Genomic DNA, 27,078 nt, shown 5'->3' on the forward strand with positions numbered 1-27,078 from the left:
CCCAGCTCTTTTAGCTGCTCCTCATAGAGGTTGTTCTCCAGACCCTTGATCATTTTAGTTGCCCTCCTCTTGGCACATTCCAACTTGTCAACATCTCCCTTCAATTGTGATGCCCAGAACTGGACATAGTGTGATTCCAGGTGTGGTCTGACCAATGCAGAATAGAGGAGTAGCATGACTTCCCTGGATCTAGACACTGTACTCCTATTTATGCAGGCCAAAATCCCATTGGCTGTTTTTGCCACTGCATGACATTGTCGGCTTGTGTTTAACTTGTCCATGAGGACTCAAAAATATTTTTTCACACGTACTACTGTTGAGCCATGCATCCCTCATTCTCTATCTTTGCATTTCATGTTTTCTGCCTAAGTGGAGTATCTTCATTTGTCCCTGCTGAACTTCATTTTGTTAGTTTTGGCTCATCTCTGTGATTTGTTAAGATTGTTTTGAATTCTGTTCCTGTCTTCTGGGGTATTCACTATCCCTCCCAATTTGGTGTCATCTGCAAACTTGATGATCATGCCCTCTAACCCCGTTCAACATATTAGGACCCCTTCCACACTGCAGCTATATCCCAGGATCTGTTATCAGATTATCTGCTTATTCCAGATTATCTGGCAATGGAGATTCATATAATCCAGTTCAAAGTAGTTAATTTGAGATGAGAACCTGGGATATAGTGCAGTGTAGATCCAGCCTTGGTCATCAATCAACACCTAAACATCTTTGAAAATACATGCTTGGAGAAGGAGAGATTCTAGTGTGTTGCAACCAATCATTTGGTTTTACTCACACTGCAATGCATACAATGATGAATGCCATATTGTGTTGCAACCAATGGTGTAGTTTTACTCACACTGCAATATCTTCAATGATTAAAATTACAAACCTAAATCAAAGCAGAATGCCTATTTGGAGGAAGTTGCATAGACTAAAAAGATAAAAGTTCACAGTTAAAGGCCTAATTTAGAAAGACCACTTTTGAGCTCAAGCGGAGATAGAGTAGAAATCCTGTATTCTCAAGTGTCTGAAGCACAAAAGAGGAGTAGAAAGGGTGGGAGGCTATTTGTACATGGTTCTAGGATTCTTCATGTCACTGTAAACATCCAGTCTGTGCGCTTGAAGTTCCTGTGAGGTAAGAAAGAAGCAGAGAGTGAAGATGTACTATATATACTTGATTATAAGCAGACTCTAATCTAAGCCGAGGTACCTAATTTTACACCCAAAAACTGAGAAAACGTATTGACTTGAGTATAAACCCAGGGTGGGAAATGCAAAAGCTACTGGTAAATTTCAAAATAAAAATAGATACCAATAAAATTACATTAACTGAGGCATCAGAAGGTTAAATGTTCTTGAATATTTACATAAAACTGTAATTTAAGATAAGACTGTCCAACTCTGATGAAACCATTATTCTAACCTTCTTCAATGCAAATATGCTTATGTATCCTTCCAATAATAATAAAGAGAGTAAAATAATACATGTAGTAGTAGTAATAATAATAATAATAAATAGAGTAAAATAATAAATGCAATAAAAATAAAAATAATAGAGTAAAATAATGTAAATGGTAATAATTATAATAGAGTAAAATAATACATGTAATAAAATAATAGATTAAAATAATGTAAATGTAATAATGATAATGATAATAATAATAATAATAGAGTAAAATAATAAATAACCTTGACTTAAGTATAAGCTGAGGAGAGCTCTTTCAGCCTAACAAAGGGACTGAAAAACTAGGCTTATACTCGAGTACATACAGTATTTGTATTGTGGTTTATGGTAAGCCCTGGAATATCATACATTTTTTTCTTAAAAACCCTTCAACAGGGCTCAAATACAGTACTTTAGTCTACAAGTGATGGGGATATATTGGAAAAAATAGATATTTATTTATGCATATATTGTATGTACTTTACCAGCACTGAAATGTAAGAAAAATCAGGTTCTCTCTGTATAAGAAAGCCAGCAGGACAGAGAAGGAATGTTAAATGGGGGAGGAGAAGGGGGGCATGTTATCTATACAGAGACTGGTACAATATTGCGTCTAACTTCTAAGTAAGGAGCCTATCCCCCTCCCTCCTGACAGGTCAAAGTAGACCCCTTGATTGATGAATGTAAGCTGTAAGCTGTATGCTGCTCTTTAGAAAGAAATACAGAGACATGCCTTTCACATGTTGGAATATAGAATTTGATATTTCTATGCTTAAAGTGATGCAGTGATGATGTTTCATATGTAGAAGCATGTTTCTTTGTTTGCCTGCATTTGTAGAGGTATAAAAGACACAGTCAACGCCTTTATCGGGCACTCTGGTTGCTTTTGGACACAGCTCCACTCCAGGGTCCTAGCTGGAAATAAAGCCGTACTTTTCTTTCTCCAGAATGGATCTCTCTTGATATTATCTCTCCTATCATGCTGCTACACAAGCAAGGCATGGCAGCAACTTCCCAGGCCAGGGACTTATTGGGCCCTGGCATAATGTCATCATCCTGGTGCCCTCCACTCACTGCTTCCACCAGAGTATTCATAAAGCATGGCTGTTGGTTGCTGCTACCAGACGCACACTTTGCCACCACCTCTCCACAAATATGCTAATTTTCTAGAGGTGCCTTTTATGAGACCCAAGTTAGTGCTCGGTTATATTCTGAGATGGTGGCTGTCATAGTTGGTTCCCCAAGATGCTACACCTGTTGTCAAAGCTAGTATTGCATTTGGAGGAATATAACAAGGACCAGGGGTCACATCTTTGACATACTCACCTCATAGTGGGACTCATGTTGAGACGTCTTTGTGTCTGCAAAGCAGAAAGAGAAGGGAGAGGTTGTTGTGTGAACAAGATGTGGCCTGTTTCCTACCACACTGTGAGAAAATCACCGAAATATGAGCAGAGGACAGGACAACATGTGTATAGATAGTCCTCAATTTGCAAACTTCCAATTTACATAGGAATCCTAGTTAAGAACAGAGATATAACAACAGGAACTGGGAGAAATCCTATATCTTATGGCCTGATCTCTAGACTTATTCATAATATAATTCTTGACCCGGTTCCATCTTTCTTCAACTTCTTGCATTCTGTTTTCATTACTTTTTGATTCATCTGATTTTACATCCATTTTTTCTAATTCCATTTGGTCCACCATATACTGACACTATTTATTTACTGTCCATTTTGACATGTCTTTCCATCTCAATACTATCACCGCTTGTGTGCACTCAATTATTGCTTCCTTTATTTCCCTGTAATTTCCCATTTCCCCCTCTTTGTACTAAGACCACCATTTCTTTTGTTAAAACCCAATCAGTTCCTAATATTTTGTATAGTCTGTCAGAAGTATTGTACCTGTTCGCATTCCCATATCATGTGCATAAACCACCCTTTCTGATAGCATCTATGCTAGCACTGCCTGCTGGATTTATAGTTTGATGGGAGGCTTAGATAAGATGACTAGAGGAGCAGCTCCACATTTTTGGTCCCACAGATGATTTGGACATTAGCTTCCAGAAGTATGGCTCTGGATCCAAGAACACTGCTCTTGTTACATCCAGAATAGATTACTGCAACACACTCTATGTGGGGTTTCCTTTGAAGACTGCTCAGAAGCTTCAGTTAGTCCAACGGATGGCAGCCAAGCTGTGTATTGGAGTGGGGTACAGGGAGCATACAACTCCCCTGTTACGCCAGCTCCACTGGCTGTCTGTCTGCTACTGAGCACAATTCAAGGTGCTGGCTTTAGCCTATAAAGCCCTAGACTGGTCCGGCCCAGTTTACCTGTCCGAATGTATCTCTCTCTATGAACCACCAAGGACATTAAGATCATCCAGGGAGGCCCTGCTCTCGGCCTCACCTTCTTCTCAGGCTTGAATGGTGGGAGCAAGAGACAGGGCCTTCTCCATAGTGGCCCCTTGTAATGAATCCCTTACCTTAGCTAGCTGGCAAAAGCCTAAGGAAGTGGGCCTGGCGAAGCCACGGCATCCATTTTGGAAAAGGGAGATAGGGAGAAGCCATCTTAGGTTAGGTTTGCCTTAAGGCAAGTCTAGGAGGGAAAATCAGAAGGCTAGAATTGGACAGAGAGAAGGGGCGAAGCCTAAGTGTTCTAAAGGGAAAAAAGTGTATTTTAAATTGAAGTAATTTCTGAAGTAATTTTCTGTGTTGAAACTTTTAAGACTTGTAACCCAGAAGATTTTAAGATCTTTTCTCTCACGCAACCATAAGCTTTTAATGCTAGTATTTTACTGAAACCATTAAGCATTTGTACTTGAATTATTCCAGCCTGTTCAATAAGGGTTCTTGTTATTTTTGTCAACTTATACCAGTCTCAGTGTGAATACCTTTGTGGTCAAAGTGTTATTAAAGACAGCTTCCCAATAGCTTCTAAGAAAACTATAGTGACACAGTGTGGGTCACAAAACCATCTCTCAACATTAACCCAGCCTGATTGTTTATTATTAATATGGTGGCAGCGGAAATCTTTTGAAGAATCAGTTTAAGTCTCTCATTTCCAGTGGTTCCCAGTTCCTAACATTTAAATAGACAGATGGTTCAGCAACCATACTCCCTCTATATTTTGGTGAGCTAGTCTGTGGTGGTGTTGCGTTATACCCCTCGACTGTGGAACGCCCTCCCCAATGAAATCAGATCTGGCCCTTCCCTCCTGGCCTTTTGTAAAAAACTGAAAACTTGTCTGTAGGATCAAGCATTTGAATAGTCGATGTAGCAACTAGAAAGATATTGTTTTTAAGTGACTGGCAATGGACTGACTTGGACCTTGGTTCTGAAATAGTGGATTGTTTCTAAACTGAAGGTTCTGAATTGTTTAATTGCTGTTTTAGTACTTCATCACATTAGAGAATGAATCCACTTTAAATCTGCTTTCTGCCTCCTGCAGAATTCTGGGGTTTATAGTTTAGTGAGTCTATTAAAGGCTCCTCCCTAAACTACAAACCCCAGAATTGTGCAGGAGGAAGCAATCAGATTTAAAGTGGATTCATTCTCTAGTGTGATGAGGTCCTTAGTCATAATATTTTAATTTCATATTTTTTGGGATTTAATGGTTGCCTGTTGTAAGCCACCCTGAGTCCCCCTCCAGGGGTGAGAAGGACAGGGTATAAATGCTCCAAATAAATAATAAATAAATAAGTTGCAGTCCCAAACATTTGGAGGATCATAAGTTGGAAACCACTAGACTAGAGCTCTCTTGTAGAGCCCTCGCAGTATCTCACCAAACTGCAAACTCCACAATTGCATAAGATGGACCCACGGCAATTGCATTGATAAAATATGCGGGATACACCCACACAGAGACCAGATATACAAGGCAGACCAAAAAAAGAACTGTCCTCACCAAGGCTGGATGACTGACGTTGGTAGATGCAGCTGGACACATAGTATACAGCCAAAGCAATGAGGAAAGTCAGGAGCAAATCTCCCAGAACTACGCCAGCGATGGCACCTGGGCTGAGATGGTAGCAGTCGCCACAGTCTGAAAAGAAATAAACAGATATAGGAGAAGCCTCCTTGGCCCTATTGTTAAGAGGAATGAAGTAGACTGAGAGACTGGGGCATTACCAAACATTGCAAAATAAATAGTTACAATTGTCCTCCTTGGGCTGGGGAGAAGTGCTTGTGGGAGTTTGGGTCTCACATAAGGGTGGCAGCTACACTGTAGAATTAATGCAGTTTGACATCACTTTATTGAAAGGAAGCAAGTGTGATATTGTTAGCAGTCTAGATAGGAGACAAGAGGGCTGTTCTGTCTGAAAATGGGACATCATATGGCTGTGGAACTCCCTCCATAGGGATATTTAGATCGACCCCCTCCCTCCTGACCTTCTGAAAAAAAAAAGTAAAAAAACTGGATCTTTGAACAAGCCTTTGGAAATGCAGTGCAATAGACAAACACAAAATTATGTAAATTTGACACATGGAATGGCTTAGATAATGTTACTGGAAAGTGAGATTAACAGGAATCATAGATAGAATCATAGAATCATAGAGTTGGAAAATTTATTTATTTATTTATTTGGGGTTCTTTTACCCCGCCCTTCTCACCCCGAAGGGGACCCATGGCGGCTTACACAGTAAAGGCACGATTAGATGCCTGCATCACAACAATCATCACAAATTACAATAAATTCACAATTACCAACAGTTCATGCATTATTCAAATAAAAATATTTGAGTCCAGGATCACTCCCAAGCTGCGAACCTGCGACTTCAGGGGGAGTGTAACCCCATCCAGTGCAGGCTGTAACCCTATGCCCTGTTCGGCCTTACGACTGACCAGTAGGACCTCTGTCTTGTCTGGATTCAATTTTAATTTGTTAGCTCTCATCCAGTCCGACACAGCAGCTAGACACCGGTTCAAGGTCTGGACAGCCTCCATGGTGACAGGTGAGAAGGAGTGACAGATCTGGACATCATCTGCATAGAGATAACATCGCAGTCCGAAACTCCGAATGATCTCCCCCAACGGCTTCATGTAGATGTTAAACAACATTGGGGACAGAATTGATCCCTGAGGGACTCCACATGACAATGGCTGTGGGGCCGAACAGGTGTCACCCAGTAACAACTTCTGGGACCGTCCCTCAAGAAAGGACTGGAGCCACTGCAAAGCAGTACCCCCAAGTCCCATATCTGTGAGGCGTCCCAGAAGGATACCGTGATCGACGGTATCGAAGGCCGCTGAGAGGTCCAGCAGAACTAACAGGGACACACTCCCCCTGTCTAGCTCCCTGCGAAGATCATCTACCAAGGCGACCAAGGCTGTTTCCGTTCCATGTCCCAGTCTAAAGCCAGACTGCGCCGGATCAAGATAATCAGTGTCTACCGGAAATCCGTGGAGTTGCGCTGCCACCACACATTCCATGACTTTGCCGAAATAGGGGAGATTGGAAACTGGCCGATAGTTGTCTAATTGAGTGGGGTCCAGTGATGGTTTTTTCAACAGCGGTTTGATAATAGCTTGTTTTAAGCTCGCTGGAATCTTGCCCTCCTGTAAGGAGGCATTAACCACCACCTTCACCCACTCTGCCAAACCCCCTCTGGCTTCTTTTATCAGCCAGGATGGGCAGGGGTCTAAGATGCATGTGGTGGGTCGCACCTCTCCAAGGATCCTGTCCACATCCTCAAGCTGAACCAATTGAAAAGAATCCAATAAAACCTGACAAGCAGATGCTCTCGTTACATTCTCAGAGACTGCAGGTAAAGTGGTGTCGAAATCCGACCGGATCCGCCCAATTTTATCTGCGAAGAATCGAGCAAACGCTTCACAGCGAGCTCCAGAGCTGTCAGGGATCTCGCTTTTCGGCGGATTTAACAGACCCCTGACAACTCGGAAGAGCTCAGCTGGACGATTCTTCGCAGATGCAATATTGGCGGCAAAAGATGTTTTTTGTGCTGCCTCTATTGCCACACCGTAGGACCTTAAAAAGGCATTCAGGTGTGTTTGGGCTGATTTAGTCAGATTCTTTCGCCACACGCGCTCTAGCCACCTCTTCTTTTGCTTCATTGCCGCCAGCTCCTCAGTAAACCAAGAGGCTGGATTAGCTCGGTTACTCGAGAGGGGGCGTTCCGGAGCGATTGTGTCGATTGCCCTAGTCATCTCGGTGTTCCAGTGAGAGACCAAGGCATCGACAGAGTCGCCAGCCAGGGAGGTGGGAAATTCCCCAAGAGCCGTCAGGAAACCATTTGGATCCATGAGTCTCCTGGGGCGGACCATTCTAATGGGTCCACCACCCCTGCGGAGGTTAGAAGGTACAGTCAGTCTAAACCTAATCAGGTAGTGATCGGTCCATGACAATGGAGCGATGGTCAGCTCCTCCGCCCTGACACTGTCACCCCATCCCTGAGAAAAGACCAAATCCAATGTGTGTCCGGCAGTATGGGTGGGACCAGATACTAGTTGGGACAGGCCCATGGTTGTCATGGCGGCCATAAAGTCCTGAACTGCACCTGAAGGAGTGGTCTCGGCATGGATATTGAAATCCCCCAGGACTAAAAGCCGTTGGGAGCTCAACGCCATGTCCGAGACCACTCCTGCTAGCTCAGGTAGGGAGACTGTCATGCAGCGGGGTGGTTGGTACACTAACAGAATCCCTATCCTGTCCCGGTCACCTAACCTAAAGCCGGCACACTCAAATGACGATGATTGTGGGATGGGGCACCTGATCAGGGGAATGCAAACCTTATAGACCACTGCCCCTCCTCCTCCCCGCCCTCTGGGTCTTGGCTGGTGCTGGACAGAGTATCCTGGCAGACATAGTTGGGAGAGGTTCACCCCTCCCCCCTCGTCCAACCAGGTCTCTGTTATACATGCCAGGTCGGCTTGTTCCTCCTGAATTAGATCTCGAATAATGGAGGTTTTTCCATTTACCGACCTGGCATTGAACAGCACCACCCTTAACCCAGAGGGACCACCATCCTGGCATCTCAGCTGTATCTTGTCAGGAGGGTTTTTTGGAGTTGCCAATATATTCCTATTGTTTTCAGGCCGAATCGTTTGTAGAGTTGTATTATAGGTAATCTTTGGGATTGCCAATGTTCTATTGTACTTTTTCGGCCGGATTTGTTTTTGTCTTGAATCCTTAAAATGTTTTGAGTTTGCCAGATTATTGTTAGAAATTTTGGGTCGGATTGAGTGATTTGTTCTCCCTTTCCCGTATCTCCCTCTACCTGTCACCACCTCAATAGCAGCCCCTCCACCCGCAGAGCCACCTACCCCGGGGAGAATTCCTCCAAACTCCTCATTTGCAGTATCAGGTGTTGATGCATAATAACAGACATTGTTGTAATTGTATAAAGACCTCATGGGCCATCCAGTCCAACCCCCTGCCAAGAAGCAGGAAAACTGCATTCAAAGCACTCCCGACAGATGGCCATCCAGCCTCTGTTTAAAAGCTTCCAAAAAAGGAGCCTTCACCACACTCCGGTGCAGAGAGTTCCACTGCTGAACAGCTCTCACAGTCAGGAAGTTCTTCCTAATGTTCAGAAGGAATCTCCTTTCTTGTAGTTTGAAGCCATTGTTCCATTGCGTCCTAGTCTCCAGGGCAGCAGAAAACAAGTTTGCTCCCTCCTTCCTATGATTTCCTCTCACGTATTTATACATGGCTATCATGCCTCCTCTCAGCCTTCTCTTCTTCAGGCTAAATATGCCCAGCTCCTTAAGCCGCGTCTCATAGGGCTTGTTCTCCAGTCATTGTTTATTATATGTTTTTAATGGTTTTTGTATTGTAGTGATTTTATATTGATTTTATAATGCTGTTTTAAATGTTTTAATTGTATATTGTGGATTTTTATGGCATCAAATTGCTGCCAATTTGTAAGTCGTCTTGAGTCGCCTTCGGGCTTGATAAAAGCGGGATAGAAATATCGTAAATAAATAATAAAATAAATAAATAAACGAGTGATTTTTTTTTAAAAACCTCACTGTTGTGACTGAAAGTAGAAACCAGAGAGTTTCATGAGTTCTTGCTTAAAGAAGCCATTTGGAGGAGGAACAAGCAAGGAATTGAAACTTCACATTGCATCTGCTCAGTTTTAAATATAGGAGCAACAGCTGCATAGGCTAAACAAACATTTAATCATTCCATATTCCTTTAGAATTGATCTGAAAGTAGATATGGGTTTACTAGTAGCTTTCTGAGCAATGAATGGTAGATTAGCAAATTTCTCTCTAAATCAGTTAAGCCTTCCAAACTGTAGCAAGCTTCTGCTCCTTCTCCTGGTCTTCTAACTGAGGGCTCATCCAGACAGGCCCAAAATGCTGGACTTGTCTCAATTTTACCAAAGGCATCCAAATGATGCCTCTGATAAAAACAAATGGTTTTGGTATAAACCATAGTTACCTTGGGTTGTTGTAGGTTTTTTTGGGCTATATGGCCATTTTCTAAAGGCATTCTCTCCTGAAGTTTCGCCTGCATCTATGGCAAGCATCCTCAAAGGTAGCGAGGTCTGTTAGAACTAGGAAAAAGGGTTTATGTATCTGTGGAATGACCAGGGTGGGACAAAGGACTCTTGTCTGTTGGAGCTAGGTGTGAATGTTTCAACTGATCACCTTGATTAGCATTTGATTGCCTGGCAGTGCCTGGAGCAATCTTTTGTTGAGAGGTGATTAGATGTCCTTGTTTGTTTCCTCTCTGTTGTTGTGCTGTTCTCATTTTAGAGTTTTTTTAATACTGGTAGCCAAATTTTGTTCATTTTCATGGTTTCCTCCTTTTTGTTGAAATTGTCCACCTGCTTGTGGATTTCAGTGGCTTCTCTCTGTAGTCTGACATGGTGGTTGTTGGAGTGGTCCAGCATTTCTGTGTTCTCAAATAATATGCTGTGTCCAGGTTGGTTCATCAGGTGCTCTGCTATGGCTGACTTCTCTGGTTGAAGTAGTCTGCAGTGCCTTTCATGTTCCTTGATTTGTGTCTGGGCATTGCTGCGTTTGGTGGTCCCTATGTAGACTTGTCCACAGCTGCATGGTATACGGTAGACTCCTGCAGAGGTGAGAGGATCCCTCTTGTCCTTTGCTGAACGTAGCATTTGTTGGATTTTCTTGGTGGGTCTGTAGATAGTTTGTATGTTGTGTTTTCTCATCAGCTTCCCTATGCACTCAGTGGTTCCCTTGATGTATGAAGTTTGGAATGTGCTCTTGCTTTCCCTCTGGATGGGTCTTTGTCTTGACTCTCGTGGCTTGTTCTCGGTCTTGCAGCTCTTCAGATGTAGAGACATTGCATCTTCCTTTCCCATCTGGTACCTGGAGATCCCAAACCCAGGCCCTAATGTCTGGCGGTTCTGCCACCTTGACATCTTCAAATAGAGGATGGGGTATGCATATTTTGATAAAATGCATACATAAAAATAAATTAATAAATATGATTTACATTAAAAACACAATTTTAAAACACAGCACTAAATAAAATCCAAGCCCCAACTGGGGAGAATTCCCATTCTTCAGTAGACAATTATCAAAAGCCTCCTTGAACAAAGATAATAATAATAATAATAATAATAATAATAATAATAGGGTGAGAGAAACTCACATAGTTTCTCTTTGAAGGACATGGCAAAATCTGGCAGCATCCCCAAGAAATCTACAAAGCAATTCATCAAACTTCAAAAGCCCTCAGTCTACTCCTGGCATGATTTCCAAAGTTAATAGTATAAAATATTGCAAATGTCACTGCAAGTACACTCTTACCTCTCTGTTGGGCAGCTCCTACAAGAAAAAGAAATGAGAGTTAGTCCATTATGTTGAAGCATGTAAAAAATTAGTTAATGTGTGTGTGCCAACTGTAAAATAAGATGCATGAAGTTGATTGGTTGGACCATGCCTGGGGAGATGGCTGAGCCTGGGACTTTTGGATACTGTTACATTTTTCAGGCTGCTCAGAGAGAAGAGAGAAGCAGAGAGAGACAGAGTTTGGAATGTGCTCTTGCTTCATGGGCTGCTGGAGGGAGAGTCTCCACATGGACAAAGAAAGACAATTTTAAAAGAGTTTTAAGAAAGTTCCATCTTGTCTCCTGCATATGTCATCAGCTGGGGACCCCTCCCCTTAGCACCAACTGCCGCTCTGGGCCAGAGAGAAGAGAGGGGGAGCCAGGGGACAGGTCCACCTTGTCTCCTGTGCTATGCTAATAATATAATATAATAATATAATATAATATATTGTATATACATATAATATTTATAATGTTATAATGTAATGCGATATAATACTAATAATAATAATATGATATTATAATTATATATTTATATTGCATGTAATATTACTTATAATATTATAATAATATAATGGTATAGTACAATATAGTAATATTAAATATTGATATTGTACTATGCTACCAATATAATATATTGTATGTATATATACCTTGTAAGCTGCTCTGAGTCCCCTTCAGGGGGAGAAGGGAGGCATATAAATGTCGTAAATAAATAAATGAATAAATTTTAAATATCTCTAAAAGGACACAATGTAAGTTAATGCCACTGATCACATGATTGTAAATATGTTGTTCTGAACTACAAAGAGTAAACTAGTTGTTCTTTACCGTTCATCTATGTGGCATATTTTCTTTCTCTGGCAAGGTAGTGTGTGGGCTGATCAAAGGTGAACTGCACATGGTTTTTATTACGTCTCACATTATTGAACTAGCACATTTCAAATTGCTCATGCCCACAATTAATTTCCACCTAAACCTAGAGACCAGGGCCTGGATCTGTGCTTGACTCTGAAAACATACTATGAGACCTTGAGGAAGGCACAGAGGAAAGAAATGGCAAAACCTCTCTGAAGAATTCTTGCCAAGAATGAGTTGCCATAAATCAAAAATGACATGAAAGCAAACAAAAATGATAGAATCATAGAATCATAGAGATGGAAGAGAACTCGTGGGCCATCCAGTCTAACCCCTTGCCAAGGAGCAGGAAAATCACATTCAAAGCACCCCTGACAGATGGCCATCCATCCTCCGTTTAAAAGCCTCCAAAAAAGGGAGCCTCCACCACAGTCTGGGGCAGAGAGTTTCACTGCTAACTCTCACACTGAGGAAGTTCTTCCTAATGTTCAGGTGGAATCTCCTTTCCTGTAGTTTGAAGACATTGTTCTGCGTCCTAGTCTCCAGGGCAGCAGAAAACAAGTCTGCTCCTTCCTTCTTATGACTTCCCCTCACATATTTATACATGGCCCAGATCATGTCTCCTCTAAGCCTTCTTTTCTGCAGGCTAAACATGCCCAGCTCTTTAAGCCACTCCTCACAGGGCTTGTTCTCCAGACCCTTGATCAGACCCTCCTCTGGACACATTCCTGCTTGTCAACATCTCCCTTAAATTGTGGTGCCCAGAATTGGACACAGTACTCTAGGTGTGGTCTGATCAAGGCAGAACAGAAAGGTAGCACAATTTATTCGGTTCTAGACACTAGACTCTTATTTATGCAGGCCAAAATCCCATTGGCCATTTTGGCTGCCACATGACATTGTTGGCTCATGGTTAACTTGTTGTCCACGAGGATTCCAAACTCTTTTTCACACATACTGCTGTCAAGCCAGGTGCCCCTGTTCTGTATCTTTGCATTTGAAGACCCAAGCAAAATACCAGCCAACCTTCACCACTGCCATCAGTAACAGCAATATTATTTTCAAGTGTGGTACTTGGCAAAAATTGAAACACATGCTCCTAAAAATTCCAACCCTTCCCTGTCTTCTTCTCTTTCTGTTTCTCCTTCTCATAGAATCATAGAGTTGGAAGAGACCTTTTGGGTCATCCAGTCCAACCCCCTGCCAAGAAGCAGGAAAATTGTGTTCAAAGCACCCCCAACAGATGGCCATCCAGCCTCTGTTTAAAAGCCTCCATAGAAGGAGCCTTCATCACACTTTGGGATAGAGCAGTGGTTCTCAACCTTCCTATTGCCACGACCCCTTAATAGAGTTCCTCATGTTGTGGTGACACCCAACCATAAAATCATTTTCATTGCTACTTCATAACTACAATTTTGCTACTGATATCAATTGTAATGTAAATATCTGATGTATTTTCATTTACTGGACCAAATTTGGCACAAATACTCAATACACCCAAGTTTGAATACTGGTTTTGTCATTTGGGAGTTGTAGTTGCTGGGATTTATAGTTCACCTACAATCAAAGAGCATTCTGAACCCCACCAGTGATGGAATTGAACCAAACTTGGCATACAGAACTCCCATGACCAGCAGAAAATGCTGGAGGGTTTGGTGGGCATTGACCTTGAGTTTGGGAGTTGTGGTTCACCTCCATCCAGATAGCACTGTGGACTCAAACAATGATGGATCTGGACCAAACTTGGCACAGATACTTAGTATGCCCAAATGTGGACACTGGTGGAGTTTGGGGAAGATAAACATTGACATTTGTGAGTTGTAGTTACTGGGATGTAGAGTTCACCTACAATCGAAGAGCATTCTGAACCCCACCAATGACAGAATTGGGCTGAACTTCCCATACAGAAACCCCATGACCAACAGAAAATACTGTGTTTTCTGATGGTCTTTGGCGACCCCTCTGACACCCCCTCGCGACCCCTCCAGGGGTCCCGACCCCCAGGTTGAGAAACACTGGGATAGAGTGTTCTACTGCTGAACAGCTCTCACAGTTAGGAAGTTCTTCCTAATGATCATGTGGAATCTCCTTTCCTGTAGTTTGAAGCCATTGCTCCATGTCCTAGTCTCCAGGGCAGCAGAAAACAAGTTTGCTCCCTCCTCCCTATGACTTCTCCTCCTCCTTTTCCTCCTTCTCCTCCTCCTCCTCCTCCTCCTTTTGATTACTTAGAGTCCTTCAGCCAACATGATCACTGATTATTCTGGCTGAGGCATTTTCTGAGTATAATCCTAAAAATATTTCGAAGCTGTGCCTTTGCTTTCCTATTGTGTCATACCTTTATTAACCGATGGTATTGTTGGAACCAGGATTTTAGGGTTGTGGTGGAGAAGCAGGGGGTTCTGATAGCAGCCTGGGGGGGGGGGGGGAATTTAGACTGCAAAAATAGCAAGAAGGATATGGGTCAAAAAGCACTCCCTTGAAGCATGAATGTTTTGATCAAAGCGAACACACAGATTCACATAGCACTCCACCAAAGAAGCTTTCATGCAAGAGATATTTTTTTCTAAAGGAGATATGATCAGAGGTCTCCAGTGGCACCTTTTGTTTTTGGCCATAAATAATGTGTCACTTTTATGTGACAAGTCTCCAAGAAGAGATAGAATTCCCCAAGCTCAGCCTGAGCGCGTGACAAATAGTATCATTATCTAAGGCTGCATATCACTTTGTTTATCAGCTGCTGGAGACAAAACTCGGGGGATAACTGTTGCTATCATATTTCCATCATTACTGTAATCACTGGACAAACAGTGTTGCATAATGTTAAACTGGGACCCAAATATCTGCATTCTCATTTCTACAGAGCCATGCAACTTATGGGTGACCTTGGACCAGTCGCTATCTGTCCGCTTCTACCACACTGCATAGGGTTTGGTTTTTTGGGAAAGGATATAGGATGAAAGGAGAGCCCTGAATGCAGTTTTGATACCATTTAATGGGTTGAAAAGGATTGGGGATCCTGCAAGAACTGGATTATATCTGATCTTGGAAGCTAGCATACTCAAGCCTGGTTAGTACAGGCAGTGCCCAAGTTACAAATATCTGACTTACATATGATTTCCAGTTAAGAACAGGGGTGAGTCAACAGAAAATGAGAGAAATCTACCCCTCGGAAGGGAAATTTACTCCTGAAAGAGTTATCATGGGGAAAGCTTGTCTCCACTGAAGCTTCCTCACCAATATGAAGTATTAAAAAACTCTAAATCACAGCAGTAAATAAAGAACAACACTCAAAAATAGCGGAACTCAAGACAAGAAACATCAGGGACAGCTAATCACTCCTCGACAAAGGATTCCCCCAGGCAGTAAGAAGCCACACTTTGAAACTACTAGGCCATTAAATGCTTATCAAGGTGGCCAGTTGAAACATTCACACATACCTCCAACAGACAAGAGTTTTTTCTCCCACCTTGGACATTCCATAGATAAATAAATCCCATTTTCCTAGTTTCCAACAGACCTCACAACCTCTGAGGATGCTTGCCATGGATGCAGGCGAAACGTCAGAAGGGAATGCTTCGGGAACATGGCCATACAACCCAAAAAACTTACAACAACCCAGGGATTCTGGCCATGAAAGCCTTTGGCAATACTTTCTCACCAATCCTTGTGTCCACGAAAAGTCTTTTTTTTTCTTCCAAAATCCAATTATCACAGCTACAGAAAGTGAGGTGAAATCTTTTGAATAGAGGCACAGACAGCCAAAGAAACACTACATGCTATCCAAAGGTTGGATAATACGCGGATTGAAGACAATTGGATATATTTCTGCCAACGATGAACAAGTTTTCTGAAGCTGTCACGTCAGAAGTCAACATTCTGTTTCCACAATCCATTGTGCACAGATCTTCCGATAGCCAAGGAAAGCAATAATGTGACCCACACATTCTTGTGAAATGTCGATTATGCTTGAAATTTCTCTCTGAGTGATACGACGATCGTCTTGAATCCATCTGTCAACCTTTTGCTTGTGAAACTTGGTGGTTGCTGTCACAGGACATCCAACTCTTTGTTTGTCATGCAAGTCAGATGTTCCCACATTAACATCTTTAAACGTATTCGCCCATCAGTGACCTTTGGGCTGACACCTTCTGCTATCAGGAATTCAATGACTGCACGTTGCTTAAGTCGCATTGACCGACCATCTGCGCAAGGTTCCATACTTCATACTTTAACAACACAACCGTTCAGTGCTAAAGCTTCCCGCCAAAATGGAACAGTAGAGGAGAGTCTACTGAACAAGACAGTACCTGCCGCATACCAGTATTGCCATCTGTTGAGGCGTTACGAAGGTGGAGGCATTCTTTCAACCCTTGTATCCACATGTCTAAATATATCTGGAGTTGCACTTAAAACTGGACCTGTTCTGACTTACATACAAATTCAACTTAAGAAGAAACTTCAGAACCGATCCTGTTTGTAACTTGGGGATTGCCTGTACCTGAAAGGGAGAGACTATAGGCAGCTGATTCTCAGTTTTTCTAATATGGAAAACCAGTAAATCTATTTTCATAAATATGTCTGGGACCAGTATAATATTCCATAGCCTGGAAAGCTTCCATTTCAAAGTAATTTCTTCCAAAAGTTTTAGGAAGATAATAATAATAATAATAATAATAATAATAATAATATTTCTCCGTACATTAAGTCTAGTCGTGTCTGACTCTGGGAGTGGTGCTCATCTCCATTTCTAAGATGAAGAGCCGGCATTGTCTGTAGACACCTCCAAGGTCACGTGACTGGCATGACTGCATGGAGCACTATTACTATTGATCTACTCACATTTGTGAGTTTTCAAACTGCTAGGTTGGCATAAGCTGGGGCTAACAGTGGGATCTCCCCCTGCTCCCAAAAGTCAAACCGCTAACTTGTCGGTCAGTAAGTTCAGCAGCTCAACGGTTTAATCCACTGCGCCACTGGAGGCTCCAATAATAATAATACTTTATTTATATCCTGCCACCATCTCCCAGAAGAGACTGTTATGATTTATTGCCATTGTTTTTGCAGTGTTAAAAGTAAATCTCATGCAATTACTCTTTGCTTTACATTACTTTCTTGTGCCTTTTTTTTTTGCAGGGATGGATTAGTGGAGAATCTTACAATTGGTAAATGGACCATCAAAATGCCAATCAAAATATTGAATAATATTGTTTAAAAATAGCTTGGAAAAGTAACTAAAACAAATGTATGTATCACAGCAAACCCCCATCAAATTATCCCCATCAGTTATATTACATTTGTTTTTAATTAACTCACAACATCATCAATAAAAAAACATTGTTTGCAATGCTTTACTTTTGAACACTGCCCTCAGCATACCAAATAGGTATGTGGAAGCTAATTTCAGTTTTGTTGCGTTTCTCTGAATTCGGCCACCATTCTAATCTTGTCCTTTCTTCTATTGGGTTATCTGGCTTCTTTTCTTTTTGCCAGCAAGATTGTGAGGGTCCATCCAGACAGTACCTTTATCCCATGAAGTTCCATAGCAAACAGGAGGGTGACCAGACGCCATTCCTTGTAAATGCAAAAGCAATCACTAAAAAGTACGAGTGTTGAATGAAAAGTAATGCCTCCACCTTTGTAACTCCTCAACAGATGGCAGTACTGGTATGCGGCAGGTACTGGCTTGTTCAGTAGACCCTCCTCTACATCTCCATTTTGGTGGGAAGCCTCAGCATTGAACTGCTGTGTTGTTAAGGTGCGAAGTATAGAACCCTGTGCAGACGGTCGGTCGATGCGACTTAAGCAACATGCAGTCATTGAATTCCTGACAGCAGAAGGTGTCACCCCAAAGGAGATTCATCAGAGAATGCAAGCTGTTTATGGCGATTATGTTGATGTGAGTACTGTGTGTCATTGGGCGAGTAAGTTTAAAGATGTTGAGGTGGGAGCATCTGACTTGCGTGACAAACAAAGAGTTGGATGTTCTGTGACAGCAACCACCGAGTTCCACAAGCAAAAGTTTTACAGATTGATTCAGGACGATCATCGTATCACTCAGAGAGAAATTTCAAGCGACAAGAAAGTGTGGGTCACATTATTGCTTTGCTTGGCTATTGGAAGATCTGTGCACGATGGGTACCCAGGATGAGAGAACTGTGAGACGCTGGTTGCGAAAACAGAGTGTCAACTTTTTCTGTGACGACTTCAGAAAACTTGTTCATCCTTCGCAGAAATGTATCCAGTTGTCTGGTGATTAATGTGGAAAAGTGAATAATGGTAGTTAAAGGGCACATTCTAAGGATTATTTCTGCGTTTGATTTATTAAAATATTCCCATCCAAACCCAAGTAACGAAGGTGGAGGCATTACTTTTCATTCAACCCTTGTAAAAAAAAAACATATATACAAGATTTCCAGATGCAGGAATATCGTGATTTTGAGCTGAATATACGGATCTTCACATGTCTGGATGTCCCTGCAATTGGAAATCACTGGATTTTTGCATCTTAAGATTTTTTTAATGAAAAAAAAAACGCAGAAATTTCCGGTGGAAGTCCCATGGCAGCCATCTTGGGAGCCTCTAAATCTTGCAACAAAGTATCAAGTCTGGACAACGGAAGCAGAAATCCCAGGACCAACGAGTCTGTATGTGGACTTCTTCTGAAGTCTCGGGATTTTTTGCCCCTAGGTTTGGTCAGTCAATGCCTAGCAGGGCTTATATGATGATGGTAACGATTATGATGTTCCAGTTTTTCCACGGGACAGAAATTGCTAACAATTTAGTAAGCAACATAATGAAAAATATTGCCAAAACTTAATATTGAAATAGGATCAAAATAATTCAATTAAAATTCACTAATAATAATAATAATAATAATAATAAGAAGAAACCTCCATGGGGACTCAAGGTGGCTAATAATCCACATTAGACAAGTTTTAAAAATGCAAAATAAAAATTTAAAAACAATTAAATAGTAACAGTGTGGTAAAACAGAATTAAAATGCAGTAAACATAATAAATTGGTCTTTAAAACTCATATCCCCCCCCCCAATCCCACCCAACCTCCCTGGAGCCGGCTCCTTAAAGGTAAAGGTAGTCCCCTGACATTAAGTCCAGTCATGTCTGACTCTGGGTTGTGGTGCTCATCTCCATTTCTAAGCCGAAGAGCCAGAGTTTTCCGTAGACACCTCCAAGGTCATGTGGCCGGCATGACTGCATGGAGCGCCGTTACCTTCCCGCCGGAGTGGTACCTATTGATCTACTCACATTTGCATGTTTTCGAACTGCTAGGTTGGCAGAAGCTAGGGCTGACAGCGGAAGCTCACGCCGCTCCCCGGAATTGAACCTGCGACCTTTCGATCAACAAGCTCAGCAGCTCAGTGCTTTAATCCACTGCGCCACCGGGGGCCCCGGCTCCTTATCCTTCCAAAAATGCCTGTTGACTTGTTTGTGGAAGGCCAGCAGGGAAGGGGCCATTCTGGTCTCTCTTGGGAAGGAGTTCCACAGTCTGGGAGCAGCCACCGAAAAGTTTCTCTCCTGTGTTCCCATGAAATATGCTTGAGCAGGTGGTGGGACTGAGAGAAGGCCCTCTCCAGTAGATTGTACTTTGTGACTGCATTTTCCCCTATGAACCGGTGCGGATCCTAAGATCTGCCGGGAAGGGCCTTGTCTCACTCCCACCACTGTCACAAGCATGGTTGGGGGGGACGAGGACAAGAGAGGGGGAGCTTCTCAGTGGTGGCCCCCTGGCTCTGGAACACCCTCCTCAGGGAGATTAGGCTAGCACCCACTCTGTCTATTTTCTGCAGGGACCTCAAAACATGGACGTTCCAATGTGCATTTGACAATGGTTGGATCTCTTTCCATGAATTGACCATTAGACTAAATTCAGCACTTTATTTCCAGTCCTGGCCAGGGGCGGCTCAACCCATTACGCAAAGTAAGCATTCACAGTATAGTTGATTTTGCCCAGGGGCGCTCTTGAGGCGCTCTTGGGGGGAAATAGACCTTGACATATGCGAGTTGTAGTCACTGGGATGTATAGTTCATCTAAAATCAAAGAGCATTCTGGACTCCACCAATGATGGAATTGAACCAAATATGGCACACAGAACTCCCATGACAAACAGAAAATATATATCAATGACTGTTTGGGGCGGGGCACCAAAATACTGTTTGCTTACCATTGAAAATTACCTAGGGCCGCCTCTGGTCCTGGCCCTATAATTTACTTTTTGTACAGGCCCATGCCCAGCCCTCTCTAATTCTTGATTGGCTCTGGTTATTGAGGTTTGCTTTGATTCATTTTAATGATTTTTTAAATACTCTACTGTTTTTAATTGTTTAATTAGAATATTATAAAAAATAACAATCTTTATATGTTTTTATAACAATTTTTAAATGTATTTTTATTTGATTAACTCTGTTGTTGCTGGGCTTGGTCCCGCTTGTAAGCTTCCCTGAGTCCCTTTGGGGAGATGGTAATGGGATATAAAAATAAAGTTATTATTATTATTATTATTATTATTATTATTATTATTATTATTATCATCATCGTAGATGTCTCCCAGGTTCATAGAAAGAGATGCGGTCCCTCAGATAACCTGAACCGAAGCCATATTGGGCTTTGTAGGTCAAAACATGTTTACGAGCACTTTGAATTGTGCTCGGAAACATGTTAGCAGTCAGTGGAGATGTTGCAACAGAGGAGTTGTATGCTTCCTGTAGCCAGGCCCAGTTAGCAGTCTGGCTGCTGCTCTCTGGACCAACTGAAGTTTCTGAGCACATTTCAAAGGGGCCCCCCACATAGAGTGCATTACAGTAGTCCAACTGGTATGTAACCAAGGCATGTACCACCATGGCCATATCTGACTTCTCGAGGAATGGGCGCAGTTGGCGCACTAGCTTTAACAGGTATCAGCACTCCTAGTCACTGCTGATATTTGGGCCTCCAGGTTTAGAGCCAAATCCAGGAGTACTCCCAAACTGCAAACCTGCATTTTCAGGGAGTGTAACCCTATTTAACAAAGGCCGACTCCCTACTCCCAGATCTGCCTTACAACTGACCAGGAGTACCTCTGTCTTGTCTAGATTATGCTTCAGTTTGTTTGCTCTCATCCAGTCCGTTACAGCTGCCAGGCATCGGTAAGCACAGGACCCTCTTCCTTAGAATTAGGTGGGAAAGAGTGATAGAGTTGGGTGTCATCTGCGTATTGATGGCACTGCACTCAAAAACTCTGGATGACCTATTCCAGCAGTTTCATGTACTTGTTGAACAGCATGGGGGGCAGCACAGAGCCCTGAGGGGCCCCATAAGCCAGGGGCCAATGAGTCGAACAGAAGTCCCCCAGCACCACCTTCTGAGAACTTCCCTCCAGGAAGGAACGGAGCCACTGAAGAACAATACCAAGCCCCATCCCAGAAAGGTGACTCAGAAGGATACCATGGTTGATGCTATCAAAAGCTGCTGAAAGGTCCAGGAGAACCAACAGAGACACACTCCCCTGTTTAGTTCTCTGCATTGGTCATCCACCATAGTGACCAAAGCTGTCTCTGTTCCACAACCAAGCCTGAAAGAAATGGATCTAGGTAATCTGTTTCATCTAGGAACTCTTGGAGGTGTGAAGCCACCACTCACTCCAGAATCTTGCCTAAAATGGGAAGTTAGAGACTGGTCTGTAATTGTCCAGTACCAAGAAGTCTACCACCCTGGTCATTTCCCCATGTAATTAAAATAATAATTTAAAAGGTATTTAGTATTCCCAGTCCATTTCTGTTTTAAAAGCCTATCTGAATAAATAGGTTTTGGCCTGAAATTGGAAGTATAAGGAGGAGGTGGGGGGCATTCAGATTCCTTTGGAAAAGGAATTTCAGGTGCAAACCCCAAGGTGTCTCTTGTTTTTCCCCAATTGTGCTTGTGATTGTGGTGGGACTGAGAGAAAGGGGCTCTTAAGATCTCAGGGCTGGCTCATAAATTTCTCCATGCTTTCAAAACCAAGAGACAACAAGGTGTCTCTTGTTTTTCCCCAATTGTGCTTGTGATTGTGGTGGGACTGAGAGAAAAGGGCTCTTAAGATCTCAGGGCTGGCTCATAAATTTCTCCATGCTTTCAAAAACAGCTTCAGCTAAGGATAGTGTGTCTCATCTGAATGAATTCCTGGATGAGGGCTGGATGTGGAAAAACAAACTGAAACTGAATTCAGACAAAACAGACATGCTTGTCATCAAGGGTCCTAACCTGAGGATGGAGGTGTGTCAACCAGTTCTGGATGGGGTTACAGTCCCCTGAAAGACTGTGTTCGCAGCTTGGGAATTCCTGGATCTGTCCCTCCAAATGTCAGCCCAGGGAGATGCAATGGTCAGGAGTGCTTACTACCAGCTTCAGCTGATCCACCAGCTGCACCCCTTCCTAGATTTGGAAGATCCAAAGATGGTGGGACACGCATTGGTAACCTCAAGGTTGGACTTCTGCAATGTGCTTTACATTGGGCTACCATTGAACCAAACTCCAGCTGGTTCAAAATACAGTTGCTAGATTGGTTACGGGAACATCCAGGAGTGAACATATCACATCTATCCTAAAGTCACTCCACAGGCTGCCAATAAGTTTAGGAACCCTAGCATGCCACTCAAGATTATGATTTGATGTTTGTTGAACCCAAACATAATAACAGAATCATAGAATCATAGAGTCGGAAGATACCTCGTGGGCCATACAGTCCAACGTCCTGCCAAGAAGCAGGACAAACACATTCAAAGCACCCCCAACAGATGGCCATCCAGCCTCTGTTTAAAAGCCTCAATAGAAGGAGCCTCCACCACACTTCGGGATAGAGAGTTCCACTGCTGAACAACTCTCATAGTTAGGAAGTTCTTCCTAATGTTCAGGTGGAATCTCCTTTCTTGCAGTTTGAAGCCATTGCTCCGCATCCAGGCTCCCAGGCAGCAGAAAACAAGTTTGCTCCCTCCTCCCCATGACTTCCCCTCACATATTTATACATGGCTATCATGTCTCCTTTCAGTCTTCTCTTCTGCAGGTTAAACATGCCCAGCTTTTTAAACTTCTCCTCAAAGGGCTTGTTCTCCAGACACTTGATCATTTTAGTTGCCCTCCTCTGGACACATTCCAGCATATCAACATCTCTCTTCAATTGTGATGCCCAGAACTGAACACAGTATTCCAGGTGTGGTCTAACCAAGGCATCCCATTCTTAAGTAATCTCAAGTAAATCGTGCATTTAGAGCTTATTTGATTATGGAAAAGCCACTTTACACAATTACAACCCACACTTCAAAAGCAAAGATAGTTTTTTGTGATAGGAGTTACAAGGCCTAGATCCTGGTGGCTAGATCAGAAAAGAGGGAGTGGGTGCTGAGGATTATAGCTTGGTGTTGGGCTGACCTTGCAGATAATTTTCCCATTCTTTGCTCAGTAGCTCAAGGAAACCCTGGATTTTGAGCCTAGTTGATAATGAAAAGACTTTGACACACCATAAGATTACAACTCATAGTTGAAAAGCCAAGATGATTTTTCACAACACCTCTTCTCTGATACCAGGGTGCTTTTCCTTGCTTGTCTCATGTCTTTCTACAAAAGCAGGGATTCCCCTTCCTGCTATCTCAATTGGGAAATAGATGATCAGTTATCCTTCCCACCTATCTCAGTTTTTAATGCTGAGGTGTGAATTGTGTAGCTCTCCAAAACATGGTGAATTATATCAACCATATTATTGGGATGATGAATCTATGCTAGGTTAAACCAAACGACCACAGTAGTAACGTGAAGTGCTGAACTCTGTTTCTACTTTAGGTTAATCACTTTTGATAATGTTTTGAATAAAACAAGGACTGGATTCACCACTTTGTTGGCACAGAGGGGGTGTCATCATATTTCCAGATTTTGTCAAACTACAACTCCCACTGGCTAAGTTAATTATGGCTAGTGGAAGCTGTAGACCCACAATCTCTGATGCCTTCATGATTCCAACCACTGTCCCAAAGCCAATCTATGAAAGACAATGGAAGGAGGGAGAGGGAAAGCTGGCAAAGGAGGCCATCTACATCTGAGATGGCTTGATTTTGATCCATTCCTGCTTGTGACATCATTTCATCTAGTCCAAAAATGAGAGTTATGTTGGCCTTCAAGCGTGGTTAAGCTGACTCTCCCAGCATCCTTAGGAAGTATAGCCAACACTGATAAATGCTGTGTTATAGTCTACTAACATCTGTTGGAAGGCTGTACAATTCCCAACCATCATTTAGTGGACTGAGTCTAGCACAGTGGTTCTCAACCTGTGGGTTCCCAGATATTTTGGCCTTCAACTCCTAACATCTGGTAAACCGGCTGGGATTTCTGGGAGTTCTAAGCCAAAACCCTGGGGACCCACAGGTTGAGAACCACTGTTCTAGCGGGACTCTCAATGTTTGGAGATATGGAGCAGGGAAGAAGGAACAGGATATTAGGTCTTGTAGAAAAATGCATCTAGAACCCCGCAGTTTCATAACATGTCCATTTCACTCAAATTAGACTTTTTTAGATCCCCAGTTGAACCCGATTCATGCTACTAAGGAGTGGAGAGACAGTGACTGTGAAAGGAGACCCCTCCATGATGTCTCATCATGGTTTAGATGGCAGTTGATCATTTGGTCCACAAAGGTGTAATTCTCTGTCAGAGATGTCTAGTTCTGTGGTTTGAGTTAACGGACTAGAGCACTGGAAGAGAGGTCCTAAATACCTCACAAAATTACAAAACCTAAGATTTTGCAGGAGAGGTTGAGAGCAGAATCGTACTGGTACAACTACGCAGAGCAGATACAATTGTTGCTTGCTACAATGGGCACCAAGGAGCCTACAGGTTTTCAGAAAATGGTTTTTCCTTTCCATCATTGGCTACCCAAAGCCTATTGGGAGCAAACACAGGATCTAAAAAGAAAGATTACAGGTTGACCAAAAATCCAAAATAAGGCCAAAGGAGTAGAGGTTGACCATAAGGCCAAAATGAGGTAAAGCCATGGTAACGGAAAACTATGGTAATGGAAAAATATTCTGAATGAAGGAAAAAATTAGAAGCAGAGTCAGCAATGCTATGAAAAAGCAAATTAACCATTACAACAATGTTGTTGTTGTTGGTAATGGTTATATGTTACTAAAATATTCTGATAATGGTAACATGGTGATATTACCAAAATAGTCTGGTAATGTAACATATCATCATCTCTACGTGGGACTACCTCTGAAGACTGCCCAGAAGCTTCAATTAGTCCAACTGTCGGCAGCCAGGTTGCTCACCGGAGCAGTGTACAGGGAACATACAACCCCTCTGTAACGCCAGCTCCACTGGCTGCCGATTAGCTCCCGAGCACAATTCAAAGTGCTGGTTTTAACCTTTAAAGCCCATTACGGTTCTGCCCAACCTACCTGTCTGAACGTATCTCCTGTTACGAACCATCGCAAAGTTTAAGATCATCTGGAGAGGCCCTGCTCTTGGTCCCACCACCCTTGCAAACGCAATTGGTGGGGATGAGGGAAAGGGCCTTCTCAGCAGTGGCCCCCCATCTGTGGAACTCTCTCCTTAGAGACATCAGACTGGCCACCTCCCTCCTGTCTTTCAGAAATAAACTTAAGACTTGGCTATGGGACCAGGCATTCAACTAGTGATTAGCAGCAAATGGAAAGTCAACCTAGGCAACCCATGACAATGAATTGGCCAGACTTGGATTTGGTTTCTAACTGGCATGTTTAATCAATTGTTTTCCATTAATTGTTTTGTTTTTAATGTATTGGCTGAATGTGTTTTTTGATTGTTTTATGATGGTAATGCATCTTATGATGCTTGTTGTGAGGTCGCCCTGAGTGTCCGTCCCTCCCCGGGGGGTGAGAAGGATGGGGTAGAAGTATAGGAAATAAAATAAATAAACTACTACTTTCTACTCTTCACAGCAACAATCTGAAATATCAGAAGGTTCAACCTAAACTGTTTTTGCATAGAGCTTGCTTAATACATGGTTTTCTATTATGGCCTATGATTTATATTTCAATGACTGATGTTTAATTTTCTAATTCATGGTCCCATGATCATACTTCCTCACACTTTTGTTAACTCCTACCTTCCCACGCTACCCATTGTTCCCTAATTTTTAATTTCGAAACATTCAATTCCAATGCTTAAAAACACAAATAGGCAAATATAACTATTCAAGACAAAACACAAAGAAATAGCTATTCAATGGCCAATCTTAGATATAGGGAAGTGATGGGGGCTTAGGGAAAAATCCAAAATTGAAAAAGGAGACCAAAGATTGAGGAAGAAGTGTTTGATTCAACTCACCCAGCTGTGCCCAAACCAAGTCCAGGAGAATATAGAGGATTGGGATTCTTAGTTGGTCCATCACAAAGGCTCTCAAACCAGGTTTAGAGCCAATACTCAAAATGTCTCTGGTTAAGGAAGACCTGATGTTGTGCTTCCAAAAGTCTGGGAATCCTGGACCTGTGAGACAGGAATAGTATCCTGCTGAAGAACAAGACTGAAGAAATAGAAATAGCTCTGGGCAGGAAACCTCAAAAAGAGGAAGGGAGATGTCATGGGGTAAGATCAGATGGTGGCCAGTGTCGTACTTCCCCAGCGGAAGTGAGTCCAGATTCAGAAATAAAAGGCATAAAAGGCTCCTAATAATAGTTCGTCCATTACACCACCCTAGTAATCGATGATCATTTTGTCTGGTTTGTGTTTCCACACAAAAAAACTATTTTCTTTTAGTAAGGCAAATATGGAAGAAAGCAAAATTGACAGGCTCATTAATCTGTGAGTGTTTGACTGTTAACATCAGTGGCCGAATCTCTGCATATATAACCATATTTGTAATGCTGAATCATAGAGTTGGAAGGAACCAGAAGTACTATGAATGGGAAAAAATGTAGTTAGGTGGGAAGACAATGACTGAGGCTCTGAACCAAACAAAACATTTTCCTCTCTTTCTTTGGGGTGCTACCTGTTTCCCAGC

General features: G+C 42.4%; 1 protein-coding gene across 1 annotated transcript; it reads right to left on the reverse strand.

Annotated features, from left to right (window-relative positions):
• Window positions 1–823: 823 nt before the first annotated feature.
• Window positions 824–26,629, reverse strand: TYROBP (transmembrane immune signaling adaptor TYROBP). The gene is made up of 5 exons (XM_060786320.2): window positions 26,406–26,629; window positions 11,201–11,218; window positions 5,357–5,494; window positions 2,771–2,805; window positions 824–1,128 (listed from the first exon to the last, which is right to left on the reverse strand). The coding sequence occupies exons 1-5, from the start codon at window positions 26,464–26,466 to the stop codon at window positions 1,063–1,065; spliced, it is 318 nt and encodes a 105-aa protein (XP_060642303.2). The 5' UTR covers window positions 26,467–26,629; the 3' UTR covers window positions 824–1,062.
• Window positions 26,630–27,078: the final 449 nt, after the last annotated feature.

Source organism: Anolis sagrei, chromosome X (assembly GCF_037176765.1).
Source record: "Anolis sagrei isolate rAnoSag1 chromosome X, rAnoSag1.mat, whole genome shotgun sequence".
Lineage (NCBI taxonomy): Eukaryota > Metazoa > Chordata > Lepidosauria > Squamata > Dactyloidae > Anolis > Anolis sagrei.

Coding starts and splice junctions, on each gene's coding strand:
- TYROBP (XM_060786320.2), bottom strand. CDS start 26,466: ATGGACCAACTAAGAATCCCAATCCTCTATATTCTCCTGGACTTGGTT. Junction 2,806..5,356: donor ACGTCAGTCATCCAGCCTTG/GTGAGGACAGTT, acceptor TCTGCTTTGCAG/ACACAAAGACGTCTCAACAT. Junction 1,129..2,770: donor AACATGAGTCCCACTATGAG/GTGAGTATGTCA, acceptor CTTACCTCACAG/GAACTTCAAGCGCACAGACT.